At 45.7% G+C, this 26,864-nt stretch overlaps 1 protein-coding gene across 1 annotated transcript; it reads right to left on the bottom strand.

Annotated features, from left to right (window-relative positions):
• Positions 1–1,727: 1,727 nt before the first annotated feature.
• On the bottom strand, positions 1,728–22,951 carry LOC309553001 (zona pellucida sperm-binding protein 3-like; the record flags this gene model as incomplete). The annotated part of the gene is made up of 8 exons (XM_082253904.1): positions 1,728–1,954; positions 8,583–8,719; positions 11,581–11,672; positions 11,962–12,082; positions 13,322–13,499; positions 14,554–14,657; positions 14,756–14,874; positions 22,451–22,951. 8 exons carry the CDS (start codon positions 22,949–22,951, stop codon positions 1,728–1,730), a joined length of 1,479 nt encoding a protein of 492 aa, XP_082110030.1.
• Between the last annotated feature and the right edge of the window lie 3,913 nt (positions 22,952–26,864).

Raw genomic sequence — 26,864 nt, forward strand, 5'->3', positions numbered from 1 at the left:
GAGTCCCCTTTGAGGAGGAGCTGAGCGGCTCTCCTCACCACACACTGACAGTGTGAGGTGAGCCTATGGACAGCACTTCCTCATTTACATGTGACCGGCTGTGATTGGAGTATAGAGCCAGGTATTGGCTCCTTACCAAGATCGGGGGGGCGCCATGTCCTAGCAACATGGCGCGGCCACGATCGCAGCACTGCGGGCACGAGAGGCCGTTCTGGGGCGCCGTCGTCCCAAAACAAGAGCCGCACCGCTACACCGTCATTGACAGTGGGCGGTAAATAGTTAAGCAAGCCTTCAAGAAGTGCTAAAGCCTGCTTGCTTATAGTAGCAGTCAGCACTCCATTTAGGATTTGTGTTTAACATTTACAAACTGAATGGTACTTTAAGAGCCTTAAAGCGTGCTGAAATTTCTGCAAATGCTTTGTCAAAGCTTGCTGTTCACACTGCACTTAGGCTCGATTCACACCTATGCATGTTGCTTTTCGCTCTGAAAAAGAAAAGAAAAGAAAAGAAAAGAAAAGAAAAGAAAAGAAAAAGAAAAAGAAAAAGAAAAAGAAAGAGCCATGTGCCCTTGAGGCCAACTGCTGCGGTTTTGCTTTTTTTCACTTGATCTGACCAGTAAGACTTTTCCCAACTTAATGGACCAAGCCGTCCAGCAAAAGTGGCAGTTAGGGGGTCAAGACAAAACCATTTAACACAGACAGAGGGTGCTTAAAATGGTTAGCTTTTATTCATTTATGTAAAACCTTTACTGCAAAAGGACGAAAAAGTGCCCAAAAAGTTGTGGCCAAGCCTGTGTAGGACTCAATTTGGGTGGGTGGCAAAAGCAAGGCTTGACCACCTGTCCTCAACACCCATCTGAAAGACCACAAAGCTTTTTTTTTTTTTTTTAAGGCAGCCTTGATATGAGTAAATGTGGACAAGTTATTTCACCAATGTAACACACACACACACACACACACACACACACACACCCCCCCCCCCCCCCCATAGAACTTATTTACAACATTAACATAAAAACAAAGAAATTGAAATCATTTTTGGTCTTTTGTTTAGTAAAAAAGAAAAACCCAGAGGTGATCAAATACAACAAAAGAAAGCCATGGGGGGGGGGGGGGCAAAATTGTTTAAGTACAGTGTTGCATGACCGCGCAATCATTCAAAATGTGACAGCGCTAAAAGCTGAAAATTGGCCTGGGCAGGAAGGGGGTGAAAGTGCCCGGTATTGAAGTGGTTTCAAAGTGTCTGGACATAATAAAACCCTTCATGCATTACTTCCCTATGTTTACACTAAACACTGCAGGTACAGAATTTTGGCTGATCCTTCCAGAAATGCACTTGGTTTCTGACTTGTGGTGAACCCACAACACTGCCTCTGATATACTAATTTCAAACCAAGTTTTAGCCTTGGCCAGGCTCTGCTTGGGCTACGGAACAACTTCCAGTTTGGCAATCCAGCGGGCAAGAACCCAGACTGGGCCGACAAAGGGCTTACTGCAGTTTAACACAATAGAATATTTTGTTGAATCTTACATCTTTCCTGTTAATGCAATATTTTACCCAGGTTGTATCCCTCAAATGCTTCTAGTTAAGTGTACAGATTTTTTTCTTCTTCAATTCAACACTTTGCTAGATTGTGCAAAAAAGTATAAATTGCAATGGATGAATGAATTCTTCTCTAGGTCAGTTAAATGGAGAGTCAAACCTCAAGTACAACTACAAAATGTATTTTATTGCATTGGAGACAGAGACAACAGGTTTTTCTTAGGCTTGATTCTCCAAACCAATATACATGCCATTAAGCCAACAAGCCACAGTGAGCAGACTCCTGCCACCATCCAGATTTCCATGATCAATGAGGAAGATTCATCCAGCTTTACGGCTTTGTTACTATCGGAACCCACAACATACAGAGGTCCAAGCGTTGCAAACCATTCTTCATCTTGTAGTCCAATATCTTGAACAAGAGGGGGGAAAAAAAAAAATTAAAAATAAAAACAAAAACCCACACAAACATCTACAGTATAGAAATAATTTAAAAAATGGATTTTTGTAAGATCTTACCGTAAAATCCTTTTCTCTTAAGCTCATTGACAGACGTAGTCTTCTTGATTCTCAAGAGCTGGGTTATGTTGTCTCCGCAGGAGTAGGACTAGGCAGAAAGACAAAACGTTCTGGCTCCACCTTAGGGGCAGTCCCTGAGGGTATATCCTCCCTCTCTCTGCTACAGGGAATCAGTTCTGTTCTAAAGCAGAAACAGAGAATTTAACCCAACCCAACTCAATGATAGAGGGGCGGGTACTACGTCTGTCAATGAGCTTAAGAGAAAAGGATTTTACGGTAAGATCTTACAAAAATCCATTTTTCTCTATCGCTCATTGACAGACGTAGTCTTCTTGATTCTCAAGAGCTGGGACATCCAGAAGCAGTGCCACAAAATGAGGGGTGGGATTGACAGAATCAAAATCCAATCTAGAAGGCCCAACTGGAGCCAACCGGAAGTATCAAAGGACTCATCTAGAAAACAGATGAGACCTACCCCACAAATCCTCGAGGTAGACCAACAGTCTCCTCAAACAGTGGCCTGCAGGAACCTTGCGGCCAGAAGAGGCATCTGACGATGCCATCACATAAACCTTATACAATATTGTAAAGGTATGAACCGACTACTAAACAGTCGCCTTGAAAACCTGAACCACTGACGCCTGATGGCGGAAGGTCCAGGAAACTCTAAGCGCCCGAGTAGAATGCGCCTTAACAGGGAACGGGGGATCCCGACCCTTATATAAAATAAGCCTATACCACCGTCTGTCTGATCCATCTAAAGATGGTCGCAGCAGAACAGGCAACCCCTTCTTAGGGCCATCCGTGATCACAAACAGTGAATCCGTCTTACAAATTGAATCCGTAGTATTCAAGTATATCCTGATCGCCCAAACTACATCCACGGAATGCCATGCAAATTCTCGAGGATGATTGGGCTAAGGACATAGGAAGGACAATACACTGTCCTTATTCAATGAAACTTTGAAACCACCTTAGAAGGAAGGATGGATTCGGATGAAGAACAACCTTATCCCTATGAACCACCAGATCTGGGGAACAACAGGATAATGCAGCCAGTTCTGACACCCTGCGTGCAGAAGTGATAGCCACCAAGAAGACCACCTTCTGGGATAAAGTAAGCAAGGGAATCTCCCTGATATTTTCAAAGGGAGGTGTCTGAAGAACCGACAGCACCAAATTAAGATCCCAGGATGGTAACGGCGCGTGCAATGGCAGACCCAGGTGTCGCACCCCCTGGATGAAATTCCGCTCCAAGGAATGAGTAGACAAAAGCTTCTGAAAGAAGATAGCAAATGCTGAAACCAGACCCTTGATAACACTCAAGGCCAGCTTCTGCTCAACTCCCTGTTGCAGAAAGCCAATATTCGGACTACCGAATAAAGATGTAGATGGAACCCAAGGGATTCACACCACACAATATAAGACTTCCATGTACGATGATAATCTTTCTGGAAGTCGCTTTCCTTGTTTTAACTAGAGTAGGAATAACTGAAGCTGACAATCCCTTGTCCTTCAGCACCTGGGTCTCAATAACCAGGCCGTTTAAAACCAGCGATCGTAAAGCAGGATGGAAGATCGGTCCCTGAGACAGTAGATCCTCCCTGAGAGGAAGTCTCCACGGGACGTCCGCCATCAGTCTGACCAAGTCGGCGTAACAAGCTCGACGAGGCCAGTCCGGAGCTGCCAGGATTACTGGAATTCCTTCCTCCTCTATCCTGCGAAGAAGTCTTGGCAGTAACCCAAGAGGAGGGAAGGCATACATTAGCTGGTATTGCCCCCACGGGGCGATCAGTGCGTCTGCGGTTTCTGCTAGAGGATCGCGGGAGCGAACCACGAATCTCTGAACTTTCCTGTTGAATCGAGATGCCAACAGATCCATATCCGGGGTGCCCCATCGTAGGCACAACTGGTGGAAAACGTCTGGATGGAGGGACCATTCCCCCTGATCCAGAGTCTGACGGCTGAGATAATCTGCCTGCCAATTCTCCACCCCCGGAATGAACACCGCAGAGATTGCTGGAACAAATCGTTCTGCCCAGCGAAGAATGCAAGCCACTTCTTTGGCCGCTCGGACACTCTTGGTGCCCCCCTGGTGATTGACATAAGCCACGGCCGTGGCGTTGTCCGACTGGATCCGAACCGGGCTGCCCTGGAGCTGCTCGGTCCAGTGAATCAGACAAAGTCTGATCGCTCTCAGTTCCAATACATTTATCGGTAACCTGGATTCTTCCGGGGACCAAAGTCCCTGGACAGATAACTGACCGAGAATTCCTCCCCATCCGGATAGACTGGCATCCGTGGTCACTGTCGTCCAATATATTGGCAGAAATGACTTTCCCTGGCTGAGCATCGGAGACCGAAGCCACCAGACCAGAGACTCTCTGGTCTGTTTGCTCAATCGGATCTGATTGTCCAGGGATTCCGGATTCCGATTCCATCTGAGAGGAATCTCTTGCTGAAGAATTCGGGTATGGGACTGGGCAAATGGGACTGCTTCGAAGGAAGCCACCATCAACCCCAGAACCCTCATGCAAGTCCGAAGGGAAGACCAGCTGTTGGATAGTAACAACTGGACTGCTGATTGAATCTTTCGGAGTTTCCCTACCGGAAGAAAAAAACTCTTGTTCTGACTGTGTCTAGAATTAGACCCAGATATTCGAGCCTCTGGGTGGGAACCAGAAATGACTTTTGCTGGTTCACCAGCCACCCGAATTCCTGTAAAGAAATCATAGTAATTTCTATGTTTTGTAGCAAGGTCTGAGGAGACTCTGCATGAAGCAGAAGATCGTCTAGGTAACCTAGAATCGATATGCCTCTTTGGCGCAGAAGTGCCAACATTGGGGCCAACACCTTCGTGAAGACCCGCGGAGCCGTGGCGAGACCGAAAGGTAACGCCACAAACTGATAGTGGTTCTCTTCTACGGAAAAGCGTAGAAACCGCTGATGTCCTGCGAAAAATGGGAATGTGAAGATATGCGTCCTAGATGTCTATGGACGCTAGGACATCCCCTGGATGCAGAAAGGCTGCTACTGTGCGAATGGACTCCATTCTGAATCTTCTTATGTAGACAAAAGAATTGAGTGCCCTTAAGTCCAGAATTGGACGCACTTTGCCCTCTTTCCTGGGTATTGTAAATAGGTTTGAATAAAACCCCTGAAAGCGTTCAGTCCAAGGAACGTGGACTACCACTCCTTGTTGTAGTAAATCTGTGACTGCTCTCCGCAGATCGTCTAAACGATCCGGGGATAGTCGGCTATTGGAAGGGAAGAATCGCGCCGGTGGGAGAGATCGAAACTCGATCTTGTACCCTGACCTTATGACTTCGCAAACCCATCTGTCCGGGATTCTGGAAAGCCATGGATCCGGGAACCGGCGAAGACGTCCCCCCACCCCAGTTATGGGTGGGGGCGCACCTTCAGGCTTTGGACGGTTTATCTTCAGGTTAGGAGGACTTAATTTTTTCACCCGCGGGACGAAAAAACCTCTTGTGAGCAGAAAAAGAAGGCCCTCGTCTTTGACGAGTTCCTTTACCTTTAAAATTTTGCGGTAAAAAGGTGCTCTTTCCACCCGTGAGATCCTTAATGATCTCATCTAAGTTGGCTCCAAATAGACGCTCTCCTAAAAAGGGGAAATTAGCCAATGCTTTTTTGGAACCTTGGTCGGCTAACCAACCTTTTAGCCACAGTGTACGCCTGAGAACCACCGCTGAGACAGATGCTCGCGCCAATAATGAAGTGGCGTCTAACGCCGCATCACACACAAACTGTAACCCCTGTATCATCTGTTCCAACAAATCTGATACCGCCTGAGTGACCTCTTCTAGGTCCCGGCGTAACCACTTGGTCCATACAGTTACAGCCTGCGAAACCAGACCAATAGCAATTATTGGTCTGAAAGCTGATCCAATCAAGGTAAACATGGTGCGAGACATAGCTTCTATCTTGCGATCCACTGGATCTTTAAAAGACGGAGTGTCTTCTAGAGGAATAACCGTGGCTTTATTCAATCTAGCAACTGGTGAATCCACCACAGGTGGTTCTGTCCATTTCTTAATGAGGGTTTCCTCAAACGGATAACGCCTGTTAATGCGTTTAGAAATAGTAGAAATGCGTTTTGGCAGACTCCATTCTTCTTTGATTGGATTGCCAAAACATTTGGGCAATGGAAAAACCTTCGCCACTTTGATGCGTTTTTTAGTCCCAAAAGGGATTACAGTTTCAGCTATTTCTGACGGAATACCCTGTAATCTTAAGGTCTCTTGAACAGATACAATGAGTGCGTTTACCAACGCTTCCTCTCTGGCTATGGCTGATGCCGAAACATCCTCCTCACTGTCTGAAAAGACAGTACACGAGACACCAATACCAGATGAAGTACCTGCAACTGCAGAAATAGGCTCAGAGTCTGAATCCGAGGTTTCAGATAATAAGGGGTTAGGCGGGGGTCGCTTACTTGCGCCCTGTCCCTGACAAGCCACTTCCACCCGGGACACAAAAGTTTCCACAATAGCGGACAATGATTCAATCGTCTGTGGGGTGCTGGAGGATCCCGCAGACCCCTCGAGGGGATCCGGAGGAGATACATGAGTGGCAGGGTCCATGTTAATTCAGGACACCTTTGCCAGAAAACGCAAAAAACTTTTTTTTTTTTTTTTAAATAAAAAATACCTCTTTTTTTTTTTTTTTTAATTTTTTTTTTTTTTTTTTTATGTGTCTCCCCCTAGCGCAATAGCGCCCCTCAGAGTACCTGCTTCTCGATCCCACAGAGAGAGATCTCTAAACGCGTAGGAATTTAAATACTCTCTCAAACAAAGATCCAACGCCAACCATAGACGTTTGGACCACAAGAGAGAGACTAATGTCACATTTCCACTATGTCACTTTTTTCATACTATTCTCCTTCACTCTCACCTATGGGTTCTTAGCCCATACATCACATGTAACATATGTTCTGCTAAACCAGAAATGTATGATAATTTCTTTTATGTTATTTTGAAATAAATATTATATTTATACTTAGAATACCTTTGTGTATATTAGCCCCTTTAAAGTCCCACAAACCTTGACTTGAGGCACCAAACCTCTTTCTTCAAAAAAAAACTACCTAAAAAATGTCTTTTTCTAAAGAAAAAAGTCTTGCCAGGACCAAAAGATCCCAGCAAGGAGCTTAGGTCCTTACTCCTGACTAGACAGAAAAAAACTGATTCCCTGTAGCAGAGAGAGGGAGGATATACCCTCAGGGACTGCCCCTAAGGTGGAGCCAGAACGTTTTGTCTTTCTGCCTAGTCCTACTCCTGCGGAGACAACATAACCCAGCTCTTGAGAATCAAGAAGACTACGTCTGTCAATGAGCGATAGAGAAACCTAGATTAAAGCGGGTCTTCACCCGAGGAAGATCCCCACCTCTCCTCCCCCTTTTGTTTATGTACGATTTTTAATTGCAAGTTCACCCCGGCTCTCCATGCAGGTGACTCGCAATAGGCAAATTACACACACACACACTAGCCTTTCATTGAACAAGAGGAGGGGGCAGGCCTGTCGTAATCAAGAGGCCTGCTGGCTGAACCTGGAAGAGACAGCAGGCCTCTTGATGACGTCAGAGCTGTGGCCAGGCAAGAGATGATCTCAGCAGGTCAACAGTGGATGAGAGTATTTAAAATGTGCACCCAAACTCTCAAAACACACATGTAGCCTCAGTTGGGAAGTGTTCTGTGCTGAAGGGCTTCCTGTTCAATCACAAACAAACCTAGTAAACAGTTCAATATGCTTGAACTATGATGAACACAGTGAGTGCTTGGCATCGATCATTAAGATAAGGAAGGGGGGGGGGGGGGTCTTCATATTAACTGGCCCCTTCCCCTGCTCTTCATCCTGAAAAATCCCCTTTGTTCTGACAGGAAGCCAGTAGCTCTGTGGGGGGGGGGGGGGGGGAAACCTACAGCTCACAGGGTGATTAGGGTGTGTCCAGGCACATCCAACACACTCCTATAGTTGGGTTTTACCATGAGGATCAGATTGGATGCACTAGATCAGTGATGGCGAACCTTGGCACCCCAGATGTTTTGGAACTACATTTCCCATGATGCTTAAGCACTCTGCAGTGTAGCTGAGCATCATGGGAAATGTAGTTCCAAAACATCTGGGGTGCCAAGGTTAGCCATCACTGCACTAGATACTATTTATGCCTTACTCCATAGTCTTGCAGCAGCTGACATTTCATTCTTATGCTCCCAGAGCCATGCTGGTAGGCACCTGTATACAATGCAGGACCAGCTAAATTGTATTGGTTGATAAGCGCAGTTGTATGGCCCTAAGGAGATTATACTGTCTGTAAAAGGCAACTAATACCATGGAGTAAAGTTGATTTGCAGTCAACCTTGGGGGTGGGGATCCCATTTTACCACGGCGAGATTAATGAGGGACTGCTCAAGTCAACCCCAGCTATATGCACTTATAAACCAGCCTCTACCAATTTGTGTGGTTTCCTCCAAAGCTCACTCAGTACTATCAGCACCTACCAAAAGTAGCTTCTCTCTTCCGGTGAGGTCTTGACCCTCCACTCAGACTAAGCCTTCTGGATCCAGATGTGGTCTGGTCACATTTTTCCAGTTCACAGCAGCTGCAGATACTGCTAGGACCCTCAACAGCAAACCAGCTGCAACATTAAAGTTAAACATTCAGTCACATTAAAGGTTTTCCAGCCATGTGTTCCTGCATTGCTTGAATTAAAATAGCAAGGCTGGGTAAGGGGACCACTGGGTATTGTACAAATTTACAAGCACCAAAACAAAATCATGAGACAAGTTGTCAAAACCAACCCGATTTCTTTAGGAGGTGGTAAGTAAAACCTTGGACAGAGGGGTGGCTGTGGATGTAGTATACTAGGATTTTGCAAAAGCGTTTGACACAGTTCCCTACACACGGCTAATGTGAAAGGTAAAGTCTACAGGCTTGGAAAGATCAGTTTATAAATGGATAGAAAATTGCCTAAGAGATAGAATTTCAGAGTTTCAGAGAGTAGTGGTTAAGATTCTAACTCTGAATGGTCTAAGGTTATCAGTGGTGTACCCCAATGTTCAGTGTTGGGACCCTTGCTTTTTAATAGGTTTATTTATGATATTGGGTCAGGGATTACAAGTACCATTTCAGCCTTTGCAGATGACACCAAGCTATGCAGTGGAATAACTTCCTTACAGGATGTCTCCAACTTAAAAGCCGACCTCTATGCACTGTTTCATTGGGCAACTATGTGGCAAATAGGTTTAATGTTGATAAATATAAAGTTATGCACTTGAGGCCAAGAATATGCATGCATCATACATACTAGGTGGATTACAACTAGGGTAATCCATAGAGGAGAAGGATCTGAGTGTTCTGGTAGAGCCTAAGCATTTTGCCCCTGTACAAATTAGTAAGGCCTCATCTGGAATATGCAGTTCAGTTTTGGGCACCAGTTCTTAAAAAAGGATATCAGGGAACTGGAGAAAGTGCAGAGAAGGGCAACCAAACTGATAAGAGGCATGGAGGAGCACAGCTATGAGAAAAGATTAGAGGAACTGAATGTATTCTCTTGAGAAGAGGAGATTAATGGGGGGGGGGGAGGAATATGATTAACATGGATAAATACATAAGGGGTCCACATAGTGAACTTGGTTGGGTTATTCACTTTATAAGGTCAACACCAAGGATAAGGGGGCACTCCAAGTCTAGAGGAAAACAGAGATTTAGTCTCCAAATACAGAAAGGTTTATTCACTGTAAGAGCTGTGAAAATGTGGAATAGACTACCTCCAGAGGTGGTTCTGGCCAGCTCGGAAGATTTTTAAAAACAAAGGCCTGGATTCTTTCCTAGGTGTACATAATATAAATAGGTACTAATATTTATAGGACAAGTTGATCCAGGGAATATCCAATTGCCTCTCAGGGGATCAGGAAGGAATGTTTTTCCCCCTGCTGTAGCAAATTGGATCATGCTTTGCTGGGGTTTTTCACCTTCCTCTGGATCAACTGCGGGTATAGGATTGTATGGTTGGGTTTTCTTTACTTTTTTTTTTTTATTGGTTGAGCCAGATGGACTGGTCTGTCTTTTTTCAACCTAACTAAATTAATCCTAGAAGAAAAGCCCTGGGGGGGTAGACATTCTTCCCACAGGAGCCCCTGCTGTCCCAAGAGACACATTTTGTAAAAGCATGGCCCAGGACACTTGAATGCTGTCTTAGGGGAACCCAAAGTTATGATTTCCATGCTTTGGCCTTTAGGTACCATAGGCCATTCATTTGGCTAAGATTGGCATTTTTTTCTTTAGGAGAAATTTTAACACTCTTGTTAAGGATCCCGATAAGAATGCTGACTGGTACATCCCAGAGGCTACATACATTATTGGACATGTCCACCAAGAACTGCAGGGTGAATCAAGTGTCAACTGGAGAGCAAGTTATAGTTTGAGTCAGGCATACTGTATATTGAGTGACCTCAAATCTTGCCTACTAAAATTTAGCTCATTCCATTTGAAGAACTCCTTCAGCTCAATAAAAGTGTTGTGGCTTTCGAAACAGTGGTTAAACTAATCAGAATCTACTTTTTTTGTGCTGCACATGACATGTTTTCAAGTTAATAGCAATATTTTTTCTGAGTCAGAGCTTTTGATACCAGTAGCATAATCTGTACATTATTGGGGCTCCAAACCCCATTGTGAAGGAAGGATTGTAGGTGGCTATGCAATGCTGCAAGACATTTGGAACCCAGACCATTAGCACTGGGTCCACAGGTTCCTCCACCATGCAAGAGCGCAAACATGTAAACTGTGTTCCTTTTAGCCTTCTTAGGTTCTTAGGCAGCTTATTATTCATATGTAGATAGTTCTCATACAGTAGGGAAGAACTGAGCATCCGTTTAGGGCATTCAATGTGTAATAATACAACCACTTCCACCTTTTAAGGAATCAGTGGGTGCCTGCACCTTCTGCATCTCTACAAAACTACTGATGTCACTCAACCCATTCACTTACATGACTGGGGATTCCTAGCCATGTAACAAAGGACAGGGATAAGGGTGACAGCCTACATAACTAGGTTATGGTTTAGATTTAATACAAAAATATCAAAATGGTTTTTGTTGGGGGTTCTTTGTACTGTACAGAAGCAGGGCCTGTATCTGGATGTCCCCTTAATGTTATGGGGATCCAGGTTCTAATAACCCATCTGTAGACCTACCGAGGCAGCCGTTGTCCTTTTCAACATGTTAAGGACATTTGGCCTGGTTCAGAAAAAGGGGGGGGGGGGGGTAAATATGCCCCTCCCCTTCTTGACCCATACCAAGCCATATGCTCTCAATGCGTGCACGTTTGGGGAGTACCATGCCTGAAAGGAAAGGGGGGGGTGGGGTTAGTAACTCTAAAAAGACCTTGTCCCCAATGCCAAGAACTTCTTCCCACAACCCTAAATTTGGAATCTAGAAGCCCCCTTAAGAAATCAAGCTAATCACCACTTCTATTAGCCATCAATGCATGGTTACCCACCTGTTGCTTGTTTTACTGTATGAGCAGGCCTTGTTTAGGACATCAGGTGACGTGTCATCTGCTACAGCCCTCAAAAAACAAGTAATAAAGATCTAAAGAAAAAAAAAAAATATATATATATATATATATATATATATATATATATATATATATATATATATATATATATATATATATATATATATATATATATATATATATATATATATATATATATATATATATATATATATATATATATATATATATATATATATATATATATATATATATATATATATATATAAAATGCAATTCTACTATTTTTTTAGTTTCAGATTCCTCATTCACCACAATAAATCAACACCAATCCCCAAAGGAGAAAAATGGTAAAATTCTTACCACAGGCGAATCTACATTAACAAACTTAAAAGCATCAATTGAAAATTGAAGCTTATTAGGGTAGGACCTTGGAGTTCTGAAGGCAGAGCTTGAATCTTCTTGCTTCCCATCAACCATACACCTTAATAAAAAAAATTAAAAAAAAAGGTAAACTTTTAAGTCCCATCTAAACCCTTTAATTTCTACCCCCGTCCACCTTTCTCCAAGTAAGATTCCAACATTTTCAAGAGGAGGTGGGCATGTTAAAGGTCAGTCCAATGTACGACTTAATGGCGAGTACAGCCGAGATGAGATTTCTCCTGCACCCCAGTGCTGGAGGTGGGTGAGAGGACTGAGCAGGACTATCAAGGTCCAGGTCCTGCTTCTAGAGCAGAGTGCTGTCAATCTAAAAGTATAGTGGATATACACTATACAATTCCCTTTAGAGTTACCAAAACCATATACATATGAGGTCAAACCTAAAACACTTTTTCAATTTTGGCACTTTTCCACTGCAAGTACTGGCTCGGCTCTACTCGGCCCGGTTTGCTTTTCCACTGCTAGTACCGCATGGTACGGTATGGTTTGCTTTTCCACTAAAGTAGTACTAAAGTTAAGTGGGTGGGATAACAACAAGTCTCTGACCAATCAGAGGCTAGTAGTGACTGCATGCAAAGGATTGTGGGATATGGTACCTCTTGGAACCACAATCGAGGTGGTACTGTTTTTGAGAGCCGTACCGTTTGGTTCCATGCAGTGGAAAAGCGCCATTTGTATGCATAAGGCAGGCCCTCACTACATAGTTAAAGTAAATTGAACAGAAAAAAAGTTGTATAGTGTGTATCAGCTTTAATGGACAGCATCTAAGCAAATACAGAAACAAGGGTGACCATGTTGTAATTACATTTTATGACAAAAGCGCATTCTCACCCGAAAAAAAAAAAAAAAAAACTGAAGTACTTTTCTGGTTCTGCCGCCAAACTCAAATTTTTATCTAATTATAGAAAAATCACCAAAGCCCGTTGTATTCTTATATGTATCTTTTTTTATGACTGTTGTAAACCTCCATATACCGGTCAATAAAAAAAAAAAAAAAAAAAAAAAAAAAAAGAAAAACCACCACCAAAGCCAAATGGGTTACGTAGCATTATGTAAAATGTTTATTGGTCGCAAATCCTTCCAAAAAAGTAGAATTGGTCATCAAATTAGGTTACACAGTACATAGTCTAAGCCATGTTAGGGCTAGAAAGGTGCATTTTAGTCATTCTTTACAGGGTCTAAAGGCTCCAGTAATGAAAATCCAATCATACCATCTTCACGGTCCAAGCACCCATGAAATCAGTGTTACCGTTTAATCTAGAACAGATTTCATAGAACTTACCCGCTGAAAGCAATGATTTCATAAGAAAGTCCTTGTGTGGTATCTTGATTCAGTGTGGCCACACATCGGTCTACAAGTATTCTCAAAGGAACATGAAAGTCCGTGTCCACAGCAGCTTCTATATTCAAAGGTTCCCCAAGCTCAAAGATAATGGAAGGACTGGGACCACTCCAGTCATCTGTAAAACAAAAACATTGACTGACCTTAAGGCCCCATGCACACTGGACGCTTTTGCAGCTGCTTTTTTGGCTTAAGGCATTTTCTGCAACTAGTAAACTCCCCAGCAGGTTATCATGTGTCCATGCACACATAGGCTGTTACCAGTGTTTTGGCAGGGGTGTTTTCTGGCTGCAAAACTCAATTCTACAGCTAACCAATTCTTTAAGTGGGCCGGTATGCACTGGTACCACCTTCCAAATATGGCTCTTGAGCATACCGCCACCTCTCCATGCACCTTACCGTACCAGTACGCTCATTTTGGACATCTGCACCCTCAATTGCCCCCCCCCCCCCCCCCAAGAATATTTCCCACTCCAGAGCCAGACCAGTCACCACCAGTGAGCCCCCCTGCTCCGGAGTCCCAGGCCAGGAGGGCTGCTCTGTGGGGACGATAACATTTATAGTTACATAGTAGGTGAGGTTGAATAAAGACAATAGGCTATAGTAGGAGTAGGAGTAACGGCACCTCTTTTGGGCCACAAAGCACTGCAGCTAACCCTACAGATTTGTTTATAACATCCAGTGTGCAAGAGGCCCAATAGCCAAACACTCCACAAAAAGCCAGTTGGCTTTGGTCCTAAAAAGGATCATCAGGACCATAGGGGGGGTGGATGCAACTCCAGTTGTGCTCCATTGTCCACATACTACAATTTGATAGATTTGTCCATCTTTACTTCTGGACCAAGCTAATAAAAAAGGATATTGTATGTCTATGTTGTATTTGATTACATCTGAACAAGCAGGAGCAGATTTGGGTTATTTTATGTAGCCTTCGTACTGTTGTGCCAGTCTTACTTGTCATCTCAAGAGATAATGTGCAAGCTGAGATGTTGAACATTCTGCTTTTTCAACTGTACAGACCACGTGCACTCAATCTTCCCCCTACAGTGCTCTTCAAATTTATCAACACATTATATAAAAAGTAGCAAAGGGAAAGTTATGGTTGATGGTAGACCCAAGCACTGGTCCAAGAGTCAGAATCTTATATAAAAGGAAAAAGTTGAAAGACCCACCATTCATCAGACGCAGCGAGAAGTTCAGCTTCTCCTCATATGTTGCTGTGTAGCTGAAGGGAACCCATGTTGGATGTATGGCTTTACTACTTACATTGTCATGCCTAGGAAAAAGACAAGTCAGACTCTGCTTAGCAGTTTCTAAGTTTTCGCTTTTCAGCTAGAGATACTATGCCCCAATATCAGGAACAAGACGACTTACCTGGGGTAATAGCACTTGATGGGTATAACAGCAGAGCTGCTCCTTGTGATAGGCAGATTTGTGGCAGAAGACGGTTTGTAGGTCAGAAAAGTGCTGTACATCAACAAGTCTGCAGTCATCTACAAGACAAGTGCCACAACTAAATGTCTCAAATTTGGAGTTTAAAATTAAACAGAAAAAAAAAAAAAAAAACCCACACACAAAATAGTAGAAAAAAAAAAAAAAAAAAAAAAAATCCATCCCACCATTACTGGAGAGCATGTAACAAAAGGAGTGGCTGTAAAAGTCAGCCAGAAAAATGCTATGCAGCCATCTATAAAATTAATGAAGCCAGAATGGGGCGGCAAAGAGGATGTAGGAGGCCAACAGCACTGAGAAGCAATAAAGGAAGTCTATTTAGAAAATTGTATAGAATATGCCAGCTAATGTTATTCAGTTACATATACAAAATATAATCATACATACACAGAATATTAAAATTGTGGTCGGCTAATTAATGATGATTAGAACCTGCAGGTATGGATAAGTCGGTGTGGTGTGCCGGAACCGACGTAGGGGGTAGGCCTGTAAATAAAAGAGGGCCCACCCGAGGGATAGAGTATTAAAAAAGGGTGAAGGTGGGTGGGGTGACAGCGTGTGACGCGGCAGGCGGGGAGGAGAGGAGCAGCGTCTTAAAGGCACGCTAGCTCCTCCCACAAATATAGGCCTGCGGCCTAACACTTGTGGTCGGCTAATTAATGATGATTAGAACCTGCAGGTATGGATAAGTCGGTGTGGTGTGCCGGAACCGACGTAGGGGGTAGGCCTGTAAATAAAAGAGGGCAAAAAGTAAGCGGTAAACACACTAATACTTGTCACAACTCACGATACAAGATTCTTGAAGGCTAACCTTACCTCTTTCCCCGGGTGAGGGGTGTATGCGTGGAAAATAGCTGATTCCCATCGCCCTGGTTATAATTATGTGCCCTGGTGTATTGGCACTAGAAGCAGCTGAAGCCGCCCCTGTTCTGAATGAATGTCCGGAATGCGAAGAGGGGTCCCAGCCTAATTCAATGCACAACGAGCGAATGTAAAACATGAATTAGGTAGTGGTTAGGGGACTACCTGTCAGGGAGAATAGTGGAGAGCGGCTGGGAGAGCCCCGAGCTGGAAGATTCTCAGGATTCCAATTAGGCACCAGTTAACCTCGGTCGGGTAGACGGGGATGCCAACGGATGGTATGTCTGCCCGGCCTTTGAACGTCGGAGTGAAAGGACAGCGGTCCTCTACCTACCTAACCTCTCGAGGAGGCACGATTGCCTAGCCGACCGGGTTGCAAAGGTGAAATCCCGGGACCAAGAGCCCATGGACTAATAAATGGAAGTTGATGACTAGGAAGTACGAGGTTCGAATGGTGACGTGTCCAGTACGCCAGAAGGTCCGGAATTCCCATCTAAGGGCAGCGCTTGATGTCTCGTGATGCTCTCCCTACCAAACCTGCAATACCTTCTTCACTGGACAACCCTGAGGAAAAGGAGAAAGGCTTGGAGCAGATGACAAAGAGTGGATTGTACGCTAGACAAAGTGAGTTTGCCCGTGTTAAAGAGAAGTCTGAGCTAAAAGGTGGCAAAAACAGCGAATGCGACCATGGTGAACTGAACGACCGTGTAAAACAAGTTCAATTGAGAACCTTGGAAGAAGGTCAAGGCTCTGGCGTGAGTCCTCCTGGTGTCCGCAGATACGGCCACCCGGGACAATTGTCACCGTGAGCCAAAAACCGGGCTAGCCCAAGATCAACTTGACGAACTTGGGGAACTTGTGAATATCGCCAAAGAGGAAGAACTGACCGGTGGCTGCCTCCCAGGTCAGCCAGCGAACCAGCCTCATGATGATCAAAGAAGATGAACGGCCCTACTTGATCTCGTCTCGGCTGCCTAGTTGATACTAATACTTCACAGCCATACCTGTCCAGGATTGCCCCAGCGAAGCCGGCGTTACTATCAGGTAAAAAACCCTAATAAGGCCGAAGTCTCACGAGAGGCGGATAAGTCAAGAGACCTAACCGGCCAACAAACACCTAAGGAAAAGTTTATGAGTGCTGCCAACCCGGTAACGGCGGCTGCGTCCGGCCAGACGTAGAGGGTTTGCCAAATGTGGAGGATCGGGCGGATCCCAGGTGGGATGAACATGGAGACCCCATGCTGGTGTACCAGGAATACCAATCACATAGCCAGGACTACCCTAGCCGGGGAATCTGAGCGTCCAAGGTACATCTGGAAGGCCCGTTGATAAGCCCAACAGCCTAGAAATAAATGAACTACCTTGGGGAATAATGCGCGTAGCAGAATTCAAGGAACCAACCAGAATGAAGATCCTTACGAATAAGTTCCAACTAGTAGGAACTTAACTACTTCCTAGCGAAACGCCCGAGTTTGACCACGGGGGGACTAGACTGTGTGGCGTGGAACGAGTGTGACGCCTAAGAGGACTAGACTAGTGGTGGGAACAGTAGTCTTGTCTAGTGACAGGGGGACGCCTAAGGTAGTGACGGTGCTACAGTGCCAAGGGATTGACAGGGTTGCAGTCGCTATGTGCGACCAACAGGAAATCATCCGCGTGATGAACATCGTGGGGCATCTAGAGAAAAAGAGGAGGAACCAGCAGGGAGTCTCAGCAAGTGACGAAACTTCCCAGGCTACTCAAGGCCCCAAACGTGAGACTAACAGGAAGGAACATACTACTGCCCTTGACACCATGAACAAGGAAGGACGAATGGGTAGCAATTCAAGGCGTAGGGGTGACGGACTAACTGAGCCATGCGGCCCTACCTGCCTACAAGTTGGCTTGGATGGCATGACCAGGGTGAAACGGTAAGGAGAGAATGAGTAGATAGAATGAGGGGAAAATACAGGCTCGGGTTAGTGGACGAACGAAGAGCAGACAGATAATGACAAGATGTTTATTGGAATATGCGCTGGAGCCTACCCCAATAGAGTTTGGCGGCATAGCAGGCCCATGGATTTGGCATGGGCCCTAAGGCATATGGAACAGATGTGCAGCAGACTGCAGGCACTAAAATTACAGGCACCTCCAAAAGGGTAAAGCACAATTGAGCCAAACAAATGACGGGACGACCAAGCCTGTCCCTTAGGCTACGTAGATCGGGTTTGCTAGCTCCCCCATGAGGAACCAGGAAAGGAGGGATCAGCCTCCGAGGGGCACAGGTCGGCAGTAGGAGAGGTGGAGGAGCAGACTGCCTAAGCCTGCGAAAAAAAAAAAAGCCTGAAAAATAGTTCTGAGCCCAAGAGGCTCCAGTGAGAACGGACGTAAAACTGGGCCAAGCTGCCACTGCTTGCTGATACAGATTGTGGAAGTCGAAGGACAAGAAAACCCCCGTACTGCCGCCTAAGTCAACCAACACAAGAAGTTGAAACCTAATACCTTCCGGCATTGCAACGCACGGAGCACGCAATGTCCCTGTGGATGCCGAAGGCTAGGACAAAAACTGGTATGGAAGCTTGTAGAGTCTTGGGTCTCCGGCCTTCATCATGATGGCCGAATCACCGTAACTGTACACCCAGTTTCCTAGATCAACTAGGGAGGCAGATAGTAAGGAACCAGGTACACGTCCACCCCTCAAAAATGTCCTAGCGGAGTGCTGGGGGGACAATGTGCCGGGGAAAAGATAGGGGAAGCAGAAGGGAAGAAAGGCGAGGCTGGGGGCCTACTCCATCAGTTGTTAGGAGTGAGAGCCTGCAACGGCTTAGAGGGAAGTGGGACCATGTGGGATGGTCAGCGTTTCCAGTTTGGACAGTCTGACACTGTTTGATTGTAGTGAACAGAAGATGGAGTCTAGCGTCCTTTAATGTCCGTCCGAGCCCCCCCCCCCGAGAGCTGGTACCCAGTCCAGGAACCCCAGGATGTGCTGAGAGCTGTACACAGGATACAGCCTCCTTGCCGTAGCTGAAAAGGGGAGCCCGTATGGCTAAAAACAGACGAAGACCTGGGGATGGTCCAGGGTCTTACAAGGGGCCTGGCGTGGAAGGTTCTCGGAATTCCCTGGGGGTACCAGTTCTCACAGGGGTGGTAGGCTTAGCGGGTGTGCCTGGAGGGGATGACCCTTCGCCTACGATGACTGCTTGAGACCTGCTGAAAAGAGAAAATAATACACAAGAAAAATTGGTTAAACAAACACCGTTGAGCTAAAACAGAACTGGCTGGCTAACTAGTGCCGAGGCGAAAGCTGACTACCCCGTGACAGGTGAGGCCCTGCTAGTTGCCGAGCGGCAGATGAGAGGCTCTATCTATGATTTGGGCGTGGGGCACGAGCCACTAGCGTGGTGGCGGGGGGTTGGCCTCTCGGTGACTGGTAAAAGATTAACGTGTGGCCGTGACAGGTGAGGCCCTGACTATGACCCCAAGAGATGGGTGGATGCGAGGCACTAACTATGATTTGGCCCGAGGGCGAAAAATCTCCGTGTTGAGATTGGGGTGTTGGCCTCGCGGGACCAGCTACCAGGGAGACTAAGGCCAGCGCCTAGCCCTAAATAGCCAGTTCTCTAACCCTAAACGGAGGCTTGATGAAAGGGTAGTGCAACATACGAAGTAGTAGTAGTACACACGGAAGTAGCGTACGTAGTGTAGTAGTATAACAGCGGCACCACCTGCGTGCAGGAAGTCAAGTAGTGTAGCAGTGTAACCGTAGCACGGCGGTGGTAACAGCGTAGGTAGTGAAACAATAATGTATAGTAGTCATGTGGTGGGAATAGTATCAATGATGATATAGCGTGGCCGTATGGTAGTGACATGCATGACGGCATGTAAGCAATGGAGCATGAAGGAATGATATTGGCAGCGCCTCTGTAGGTGTAAGCAGTAACGCGTGCGGTGGAAATAGAAAATGTGGCAGTATATACCGTCATGGTGCACACAGTACCGGCATAGCAGTGTATCGGCACGCAGTAGTTGTGGTATTTAACAGTATAGCCGTGTAGCTGAACAGTAGAACACGACATGGGAGTGAAGTGGCACGAATAGCAGTAGACCAAAGATAACAGCAGTAACAGTAGTGACAATACATAGCAGCAGTACCCATGGAAATGGTATTACGGAGTAGTATGCCTAGTACCAATAGAGTAACAATACCCGTGTTGACAATAGTGTAGGAGTAGCAATGCCCAAGGCAAATAGTATAGCAGAGTAGCAGTACCCCTGGTAGCAACAGTATTAAGGTAGCCGTGCCTATAGTAACAACAGTATAAGAGTATCAACCCAAAGCACAAGTATCAGTAGTAGCAGTACCCCTAGTCACGACAGTATTAGAGCGGGCAGTGTCCATAGGCAGGGCAACAGAACCCAAGTAGCAAATAGAAAAATAACAGTAGAAGTACACAGCTAGTACAGTGGTACGGACAGAAAGAGTAGAAAGAAGCAGGGCCGTGGCCTGGTGCAGGCAAGGCAGAAACAAGACCCCCCAGAGACCCTCGTATGAAGTGTAGCCGTGGCCTGGAGCAGGCAAGGCAGAATCAAGCCCCCGCAGGACCCCCCCAGTAACATCCCCCCCCCCCCCAGCAGTACCTGCCGCCCGGCGGCCGGACGGATGGACGGGCCGCCCGAGCGGAAGATGACGGTGCATGAGGCTGGAAGTCAGCTGCAGGCAGGCCGGGAGGAAACAGCGGTGGTGGCGGGGGCGTCAGCGGAGTGGCGGTGTCGGCCGTCAGCGGAGATGGCGGAGATGGCGGAGCCGGCCGTGACAGCGGAGATGGTGGTGACGGCCGTGTCAGCGGAGATGGCGGGGGCAGCGGCGGCTGCTGCCCAACCGGAAGTTCGGCTGTCCGGGGTGACAGCGTGTGACGCGGCAGGCGGGGAGGAGAGGAGCAGCGTCTTAAAGGCACGCTAGCTCCTCCCACAAATATAGGCCTGCGGCCTAACACTTATACATAATATATATATTATATACTATATACACACACACACTACAGGCTTGTCCATTAAGGTTGTATTCAACACTTCCAAGACTGGATCAACCCAGTCATGCAAGCACTTGTTGTACACTTTTTTTTTTGGATTAGCATATACATCTATTGTATTGTAATTGGGAGTCTATGAGGACAAACACAGAAGCTACCCTCGCTAGTTAGAGACTAGTCTTTAGGAGGTGCTGAAAAAGTTTTCCTTGAACCCCCCTTAAGCTGGATACACACTATACCAACTTTTGTTGGTAGACTTCCTTTAGATTAAAGCCTTGTACACATGCACCGATTGTTGGCCGACCGATCGGCCGTCTTTTGTCCAGTGCTGTCGTGTTGGTTGACATGTGCTCTAGACTGCACATGAATTTTCTCGGCCAACAACAACCAACTTCAGAAGTGATGTCATGTGCTGGTTTACTTTCCGTGTGTTTTTTCTTCTCTGAGCATGCCCAGTCTTGCTCATCTGATTTTTGTCTGCCGAAATCTGTACTGACTGATGAAAAATCAGCCGTTGTGGTGACGGCCAACAAAAATTTTATAGCATGCACACCAGATTTTGTTCGGCCGAAAAGTCGCAGTTGGTTGTCGGAATCATCATACTAACAAGCCGACAATCGGCTGATCGGACGTTGGCCGAAAATTCACAGCCAGCAATCGGTACGTGTGTACGAGGCTTTACCTTCAACTATGTAGTACCAGGGCCGGCCTGATTGCATACAAATTGAAAGTGTTTAGGTCTGACCTCATATTATATGGTTTTGGTAAGTCTGAAGGAAAAAAAATGTAAAGAAAATTGCATAGGGTGTATCCAGCTTTACCCACCTGGTGTTCCTGCCAGTAGCACTTAATGTCCTAGAGGACAACCCTTGTTCACTGCATGCTCAAAAACCCATTTATTTCACTGGCCCATGTCCACAGCTGAGCCGGAACATGGGCTATTAAAATTAATGGGGATTTTGCTTGTTGAACATCTTCAAACATGCTCAGGTGGGAATGCAGCAGTAGAAAATGAGTGCGTGTTCTACGTTTTTCAGTACAACACACTGGCATTAAACTGCTCCTATTGAAAAAATATGAGCTGGCATGCGTTAATCAACACATTAGCGCATCTGGGGTGAATAGGCCCTTACAGTTCTGGGATAATCCACAATTTTGGATTTGTTCACTTTCAGTAAGCCCCGGTTCACACTAGGGCGACCTGTGAGGCGACCTGGTCGCCTCACAGGTCACCTCCCATAGGGAAGCTGCGGACCCGTTCTAATAGGAGCGACACAAGTCGCTCCGACCTAGAAAAAGGGTCCGGAGCTTCTTTGGGGCGACCAGGAGGGGACCGCCATAGACTTCAATGTTATGAAGGTCGCGGCGCGCTGCTCGCACCGGGAAGTAGCGTCACGTGTATGTGAACCGGCGCTAAAGCAAAACAGGACAAAGAGGTGAATTTCAATAATAATAATAATAATAATAATAATAATAATAAGATGTTATCCTTAAAGATTATTATTATTATTATTATTATTAAACATCCTATTATTATTATCATTATTGATGATTCTATTATTAAAGAATAATGATACTATCAATAATAATAATAATAATAATAATATCAATTCTAATACTACTAATAAAAGATAATGATCATTATCGTCCATTACAAGTTGCACATTTTTTTCTGTTAACTTCTACCTAGCATAATAAATTAAACACATTACCTAAATATTCCACACAGACACCACATTTTGCTTACCTGAGGGGCGTTTCCACATTCCTGGAGGCCAACATGAAAGACCACAGAAGTATCAGAGCTTGAAGAGTCTGGATTGCAGGGCTGGGATCCCAAACTCAGATCAGATGCCTTCACCAGCTTCCCATTTCCATAAAGATCCCTCTGCACGGTCACCACCATCTTGTCCTCATCACACACCACGCTGACAGGACTGCGGACCACCTGCTGTCTGGGTTGCCCACCCTCTTCAAAGTACATCCTAGATGAGCCCCATTCATACCCTGAGCTATAGTCAGCACCAGGATACCATCCATGTGTGTTCCATCCATGTCCAGGGTCTGAAGATCCCCAGCCTACCCCTCTAGAGGAACCCATTCCAGATACAGGCTGATGAACCCTCCACCAGTGATCAGAGTGGCGCCGCTTTCTGCTCAAGGCATGCCCCCTGTAAGTAGCTTGTACCTGGCCTACAGCCAGAGCTACTAAAAGCAACCAACAGCTATGTTTAACCAAGAAGACCATGATGGCGAAAGATACTCTAACACACACCTTGGACACACCTATATACAACTCACTTCCACCTGCAACAGACAATTAACTAATTACCCTTAGCAGTGGGAACAGAGCTTCAGCTGAGGCATAACTCACAAAGAAGAGCTACACATAACATTTCCAGCCTAACGCAGGCCATAGACGATTCGAATTTCGTTCGAAAATCGTAAATGGCAGTGCTATCGAACGATTATCGTATCATTAGTGTGGTATGTAAAACGTTCGATTTTCGTACGACAGCAAAAATTCACATATCCAACATGTTGGGTTTTTTTGCGAAAATCGGCCGAATTTCGTATCATTAGTGGGGGAGTTGTATGATTTCGCCTAACAAAACACAGAACAGTAGGGAGTGTGTCCGGTAGAGATGTGGTTAAAAGGCACAAAAAATAGTGTTTTGTCGTACGATTTTCGGCTCACATTGATGGTACACTCGATGATGTACACGAGTGCCGCTTTCGTTTATCGAACGATAAATCGTACGAAATTCGAATCGTCTATGGCCTGCTTAAGTTCAGCTTTGCAATCCCTTTAAATAGTTATTTTGGGCCAAGCTGACCCAAAAATCTGTTTAAAGTAAAGCAAAGATGGAGTAAGTCTTTAAAACCTCATGCACACGGGACGTTTTTACAGCGACTTTTTTTTTAGCATCAGATGTTTTTTTCTACAGCCAGTAAACTCCCCAGCATATTCCCCTATGTCTCCCCGGCATGTTCTCCTATGTCTCCCCGGCATGTTCTCCTATGTCTCCCCGGCATGTTCTCCTATGTCCCCACAGCATGTCCTCCTATGTCTCCCCAGCATGTCCTCCTATGTCTCCCCGGCATGTCCTCCTATGTCTCCCCGGCATGTCCTCCTATGTCTCCCCAGCATGTTCTCCTATGTCTCCCCAGCATCTTCTCCTATGTCACCCCAGCATGTACTCCTATGTCACCCCAGCATGTCCTCCTATGTCTCCCCGGCATGTCCTCCTATGTCTCCCCAGCATGTTCTCCTATGTCTCCCCGGCATGTTCTCCTATGTCTCCCCGGCATGTCCTCCTATGTCTCCCCCCAGCATGTTCTCCCATGTCCCCCCAGCATATTCTCCTATGTCTCCCCAGCATGTTCTCCTATGTCTCCCCGGCATGTCCTCCTATGTCTCCCCAGCATGTTCTCCTATGTCTCCCCAGCATGTCCTCCTATGTCTCCCCGGCATGTCCTCCTATGTCTCCCCAGCATGTTCTCCTATGTCTCCCCGGCATGTTCTCCTATGTCTCCCCGGCATGTTCTCCTATGTCTCCCCAGCATGTCCTCCTATGTCTCCCCAGCATGTCCTCCTATGTCTCCCCGGCATGTCCTCCTATGTCTCCCCGGCATGTCCTCCTATGTCTCCCCAGCATGTTCTCCTATGTCTCCCCAGCATCTTCTCCTATGTCACCCCAGCATGTACTCCTATGTCACCCCAGCATGTCCTCCTATGTCTCCCCGGCATGTCCTCCTATGTCTCCCCAGCATGTTCTCCTATGTCTCCCCGGCATGTTCTCCTATGTCTCCCCAGGATGTTCTCCTATGTCTCCCCGGCATGTTCTCCTATGTCTCCCCAGCATGTTCTCCCATGTCCCCCCAGCATGTTCTCCTATGTCTCCCCAGCATGTCCTCCTATGTCTCCATGCACACACAGGCTGTTATCAGCAGTTTTTGGCAGGGGAGCTTTCTGGCTGTAAAAAAAAAAAAAACGAAAACTAGTGGGGTTTTGAGTGACGTTTTTCAGCTGTAAAAACGCTCTAACGTCAATAAACACCAAAAAAAAACCGTAGAAAACCGCTGCTAACTGGCATTTTTTTTACGTTTTTTATTACACTTCTTTTTTTTAAGCCTGGGTTATGTTTGGAGGTGTCATTCATGGAACAAGGCCTGGGGTCAAACTGGGTGCATGCTGAACACCGCATGTGATTTGCACCAAAAATGCACCGCATTCCTGTGCACATCACACGTGATGTCTGTGCGATGCGATTTGACCCATATATTTTGTATGGCTCAAATTGCATCACATTTGCACCAAAATGTTGTAGGACCCTTTTTTTTCTCCACACCTAATCGCATTGCATAGGTGTAAATACCCATGTGATGCAGTTTGCAATCTGTTTCGGGGTATCGTTCATGGAACATGAAGCCCCTGTTGACAGTGTGCCGATTTGGCATGCGATTTGTCATGTCGAATCGCATGTCAAATCGGAGCTTATTGCTGGCGATGGCACCGGTTCACACTGAGGGTGGGTTTGAAATCATTCAGCTGAACGTGCACAATTTTAAATTTGCATGTCAGTGCGACTTCGGGGGCGATTTGACAGACACCTGTACGGGTTCATGCATAGATGTCTACTGAAATTGCTCTAAAGTGGTGCAGAAACTACTTTTGGAAATCGGTACAGTGCCGCAAAGTCAGGGTTGCACCAATTCTGACCGTGACGTTGCCGGCAATAGGCTCTGATTTGGCATGCGATTTGACATGTCAAATCTGCCCGATGTGAATGGGGGGCTTAATGTTCCATGAACGACACCCCAAAACAGATTGCAAAAATGCAGCGAGCTTGACAGAATCGCATCACATGGGTGTTCACACCCATGGGATGCGATTTTGATGCGAGGAAAAAAGGGTCCACATTTGCACCATAATGTTTTAGGACCCTTTTTTCCCTGCACCTAAATCTGTTGCATGGGTGTGAATATCCATGCAATGCAATTCTGGCAAGCATTGCATTGTGGTAAAGTAGAGTTACTAAAATAGAGGTGATTTTTAGCTAAAAATGCCAAAAAACGCTTAAAAACGCCAATGCAAAATAGCTAAAAAACTCACTGCAAAACTACTGGTGTTTTTTATAACGTCCCATGTGCAGGAGACCTGGGTTGTAGTGAGTGAGACAGAATATAAAACAAATGTAATATATAATTGCAGCTTGATGTAGAAATATTTTCCTTTGCTTTTTTCAAACCACTTCTGGACCGGAAGGATTTTCCCCCTTAATGACCGGGCCATTTTTTGTGATTCGGCACTGCGTTACTTTAACGAACAATTGCGTGGTCGTGCAACGCTGTACCCAAATACAATTGATGTCCTTTTTCCCCCACAAATAGAGCTTTCTTTGGTGGTATTTGATCACCTGTGCGATTTTTATTTTTTTGCGCTATAAATAAAAAAAAGAGCGACAATTCTGAAAAAAATAAAAATAAATTTTGCACATTTAAAAATCTAAATTTTTTTAACATTTTAGGCCAATTTGTTTTCTGCTACATATTTTTGGTAAAAAAAAAAAAATCGCAATAAGCCTATTTTGATTGGTTTGTGCAAAAGTTATCGCGTCTGCAAACTACGGGAAAGATTTATGTCATTTTTATTGTTTTTTTTTTACAAGTAATGGCGGCGATCTGCAATTTTTTGCGGGACTGCGACATTGCGGCAGACAGATCGGACCCCTGACTGACATTTTTGACACTTTTAGGGGGACCAGTGACTTTACTATAGTAATCAATTAAAAAAATAAATAAAAATTACAGTTAAAGTTAAAAAAAATTAAAGGTAAAGTTACTGCGGCAGGCTGGCCCTCCTGCGTCAACCGTCGTAGATATGCATTGGTCGTGCGTCTGCAGCTAGTGTCAACTCTTCTCCTTCCCCTCCAGCCGCCAGCACTAACCATGTCACTCCTGGGCCCGCAGATGGGTAAGCGGAGTCCGGAAAGCATGCAGGGGCGCGGCACCGGTACCGGGTGCGGGGTGTGTGAGCAATCGGGCAGCAGCACTGCTACCCCAATGCCTCCATCCTATGGGCAGGAGTCTGCCTGTCAGTTTCACACACAATCCCAGGCTGCAGCCACTGGCTTGTGTGTGCAACCCCCGTGCTGAAA

This window comes from Pelophylax lessonae (assembly GCF_965119305.1).
Source record: "Pelophylax lessonae genome assembly, chromosome: 4".
Lineage (NCBI taxonomy): Eukaryota > Metazoa > Chordata > Amphibia > Anura > Ranidae > Pelophylax > Pelophylax lessonae.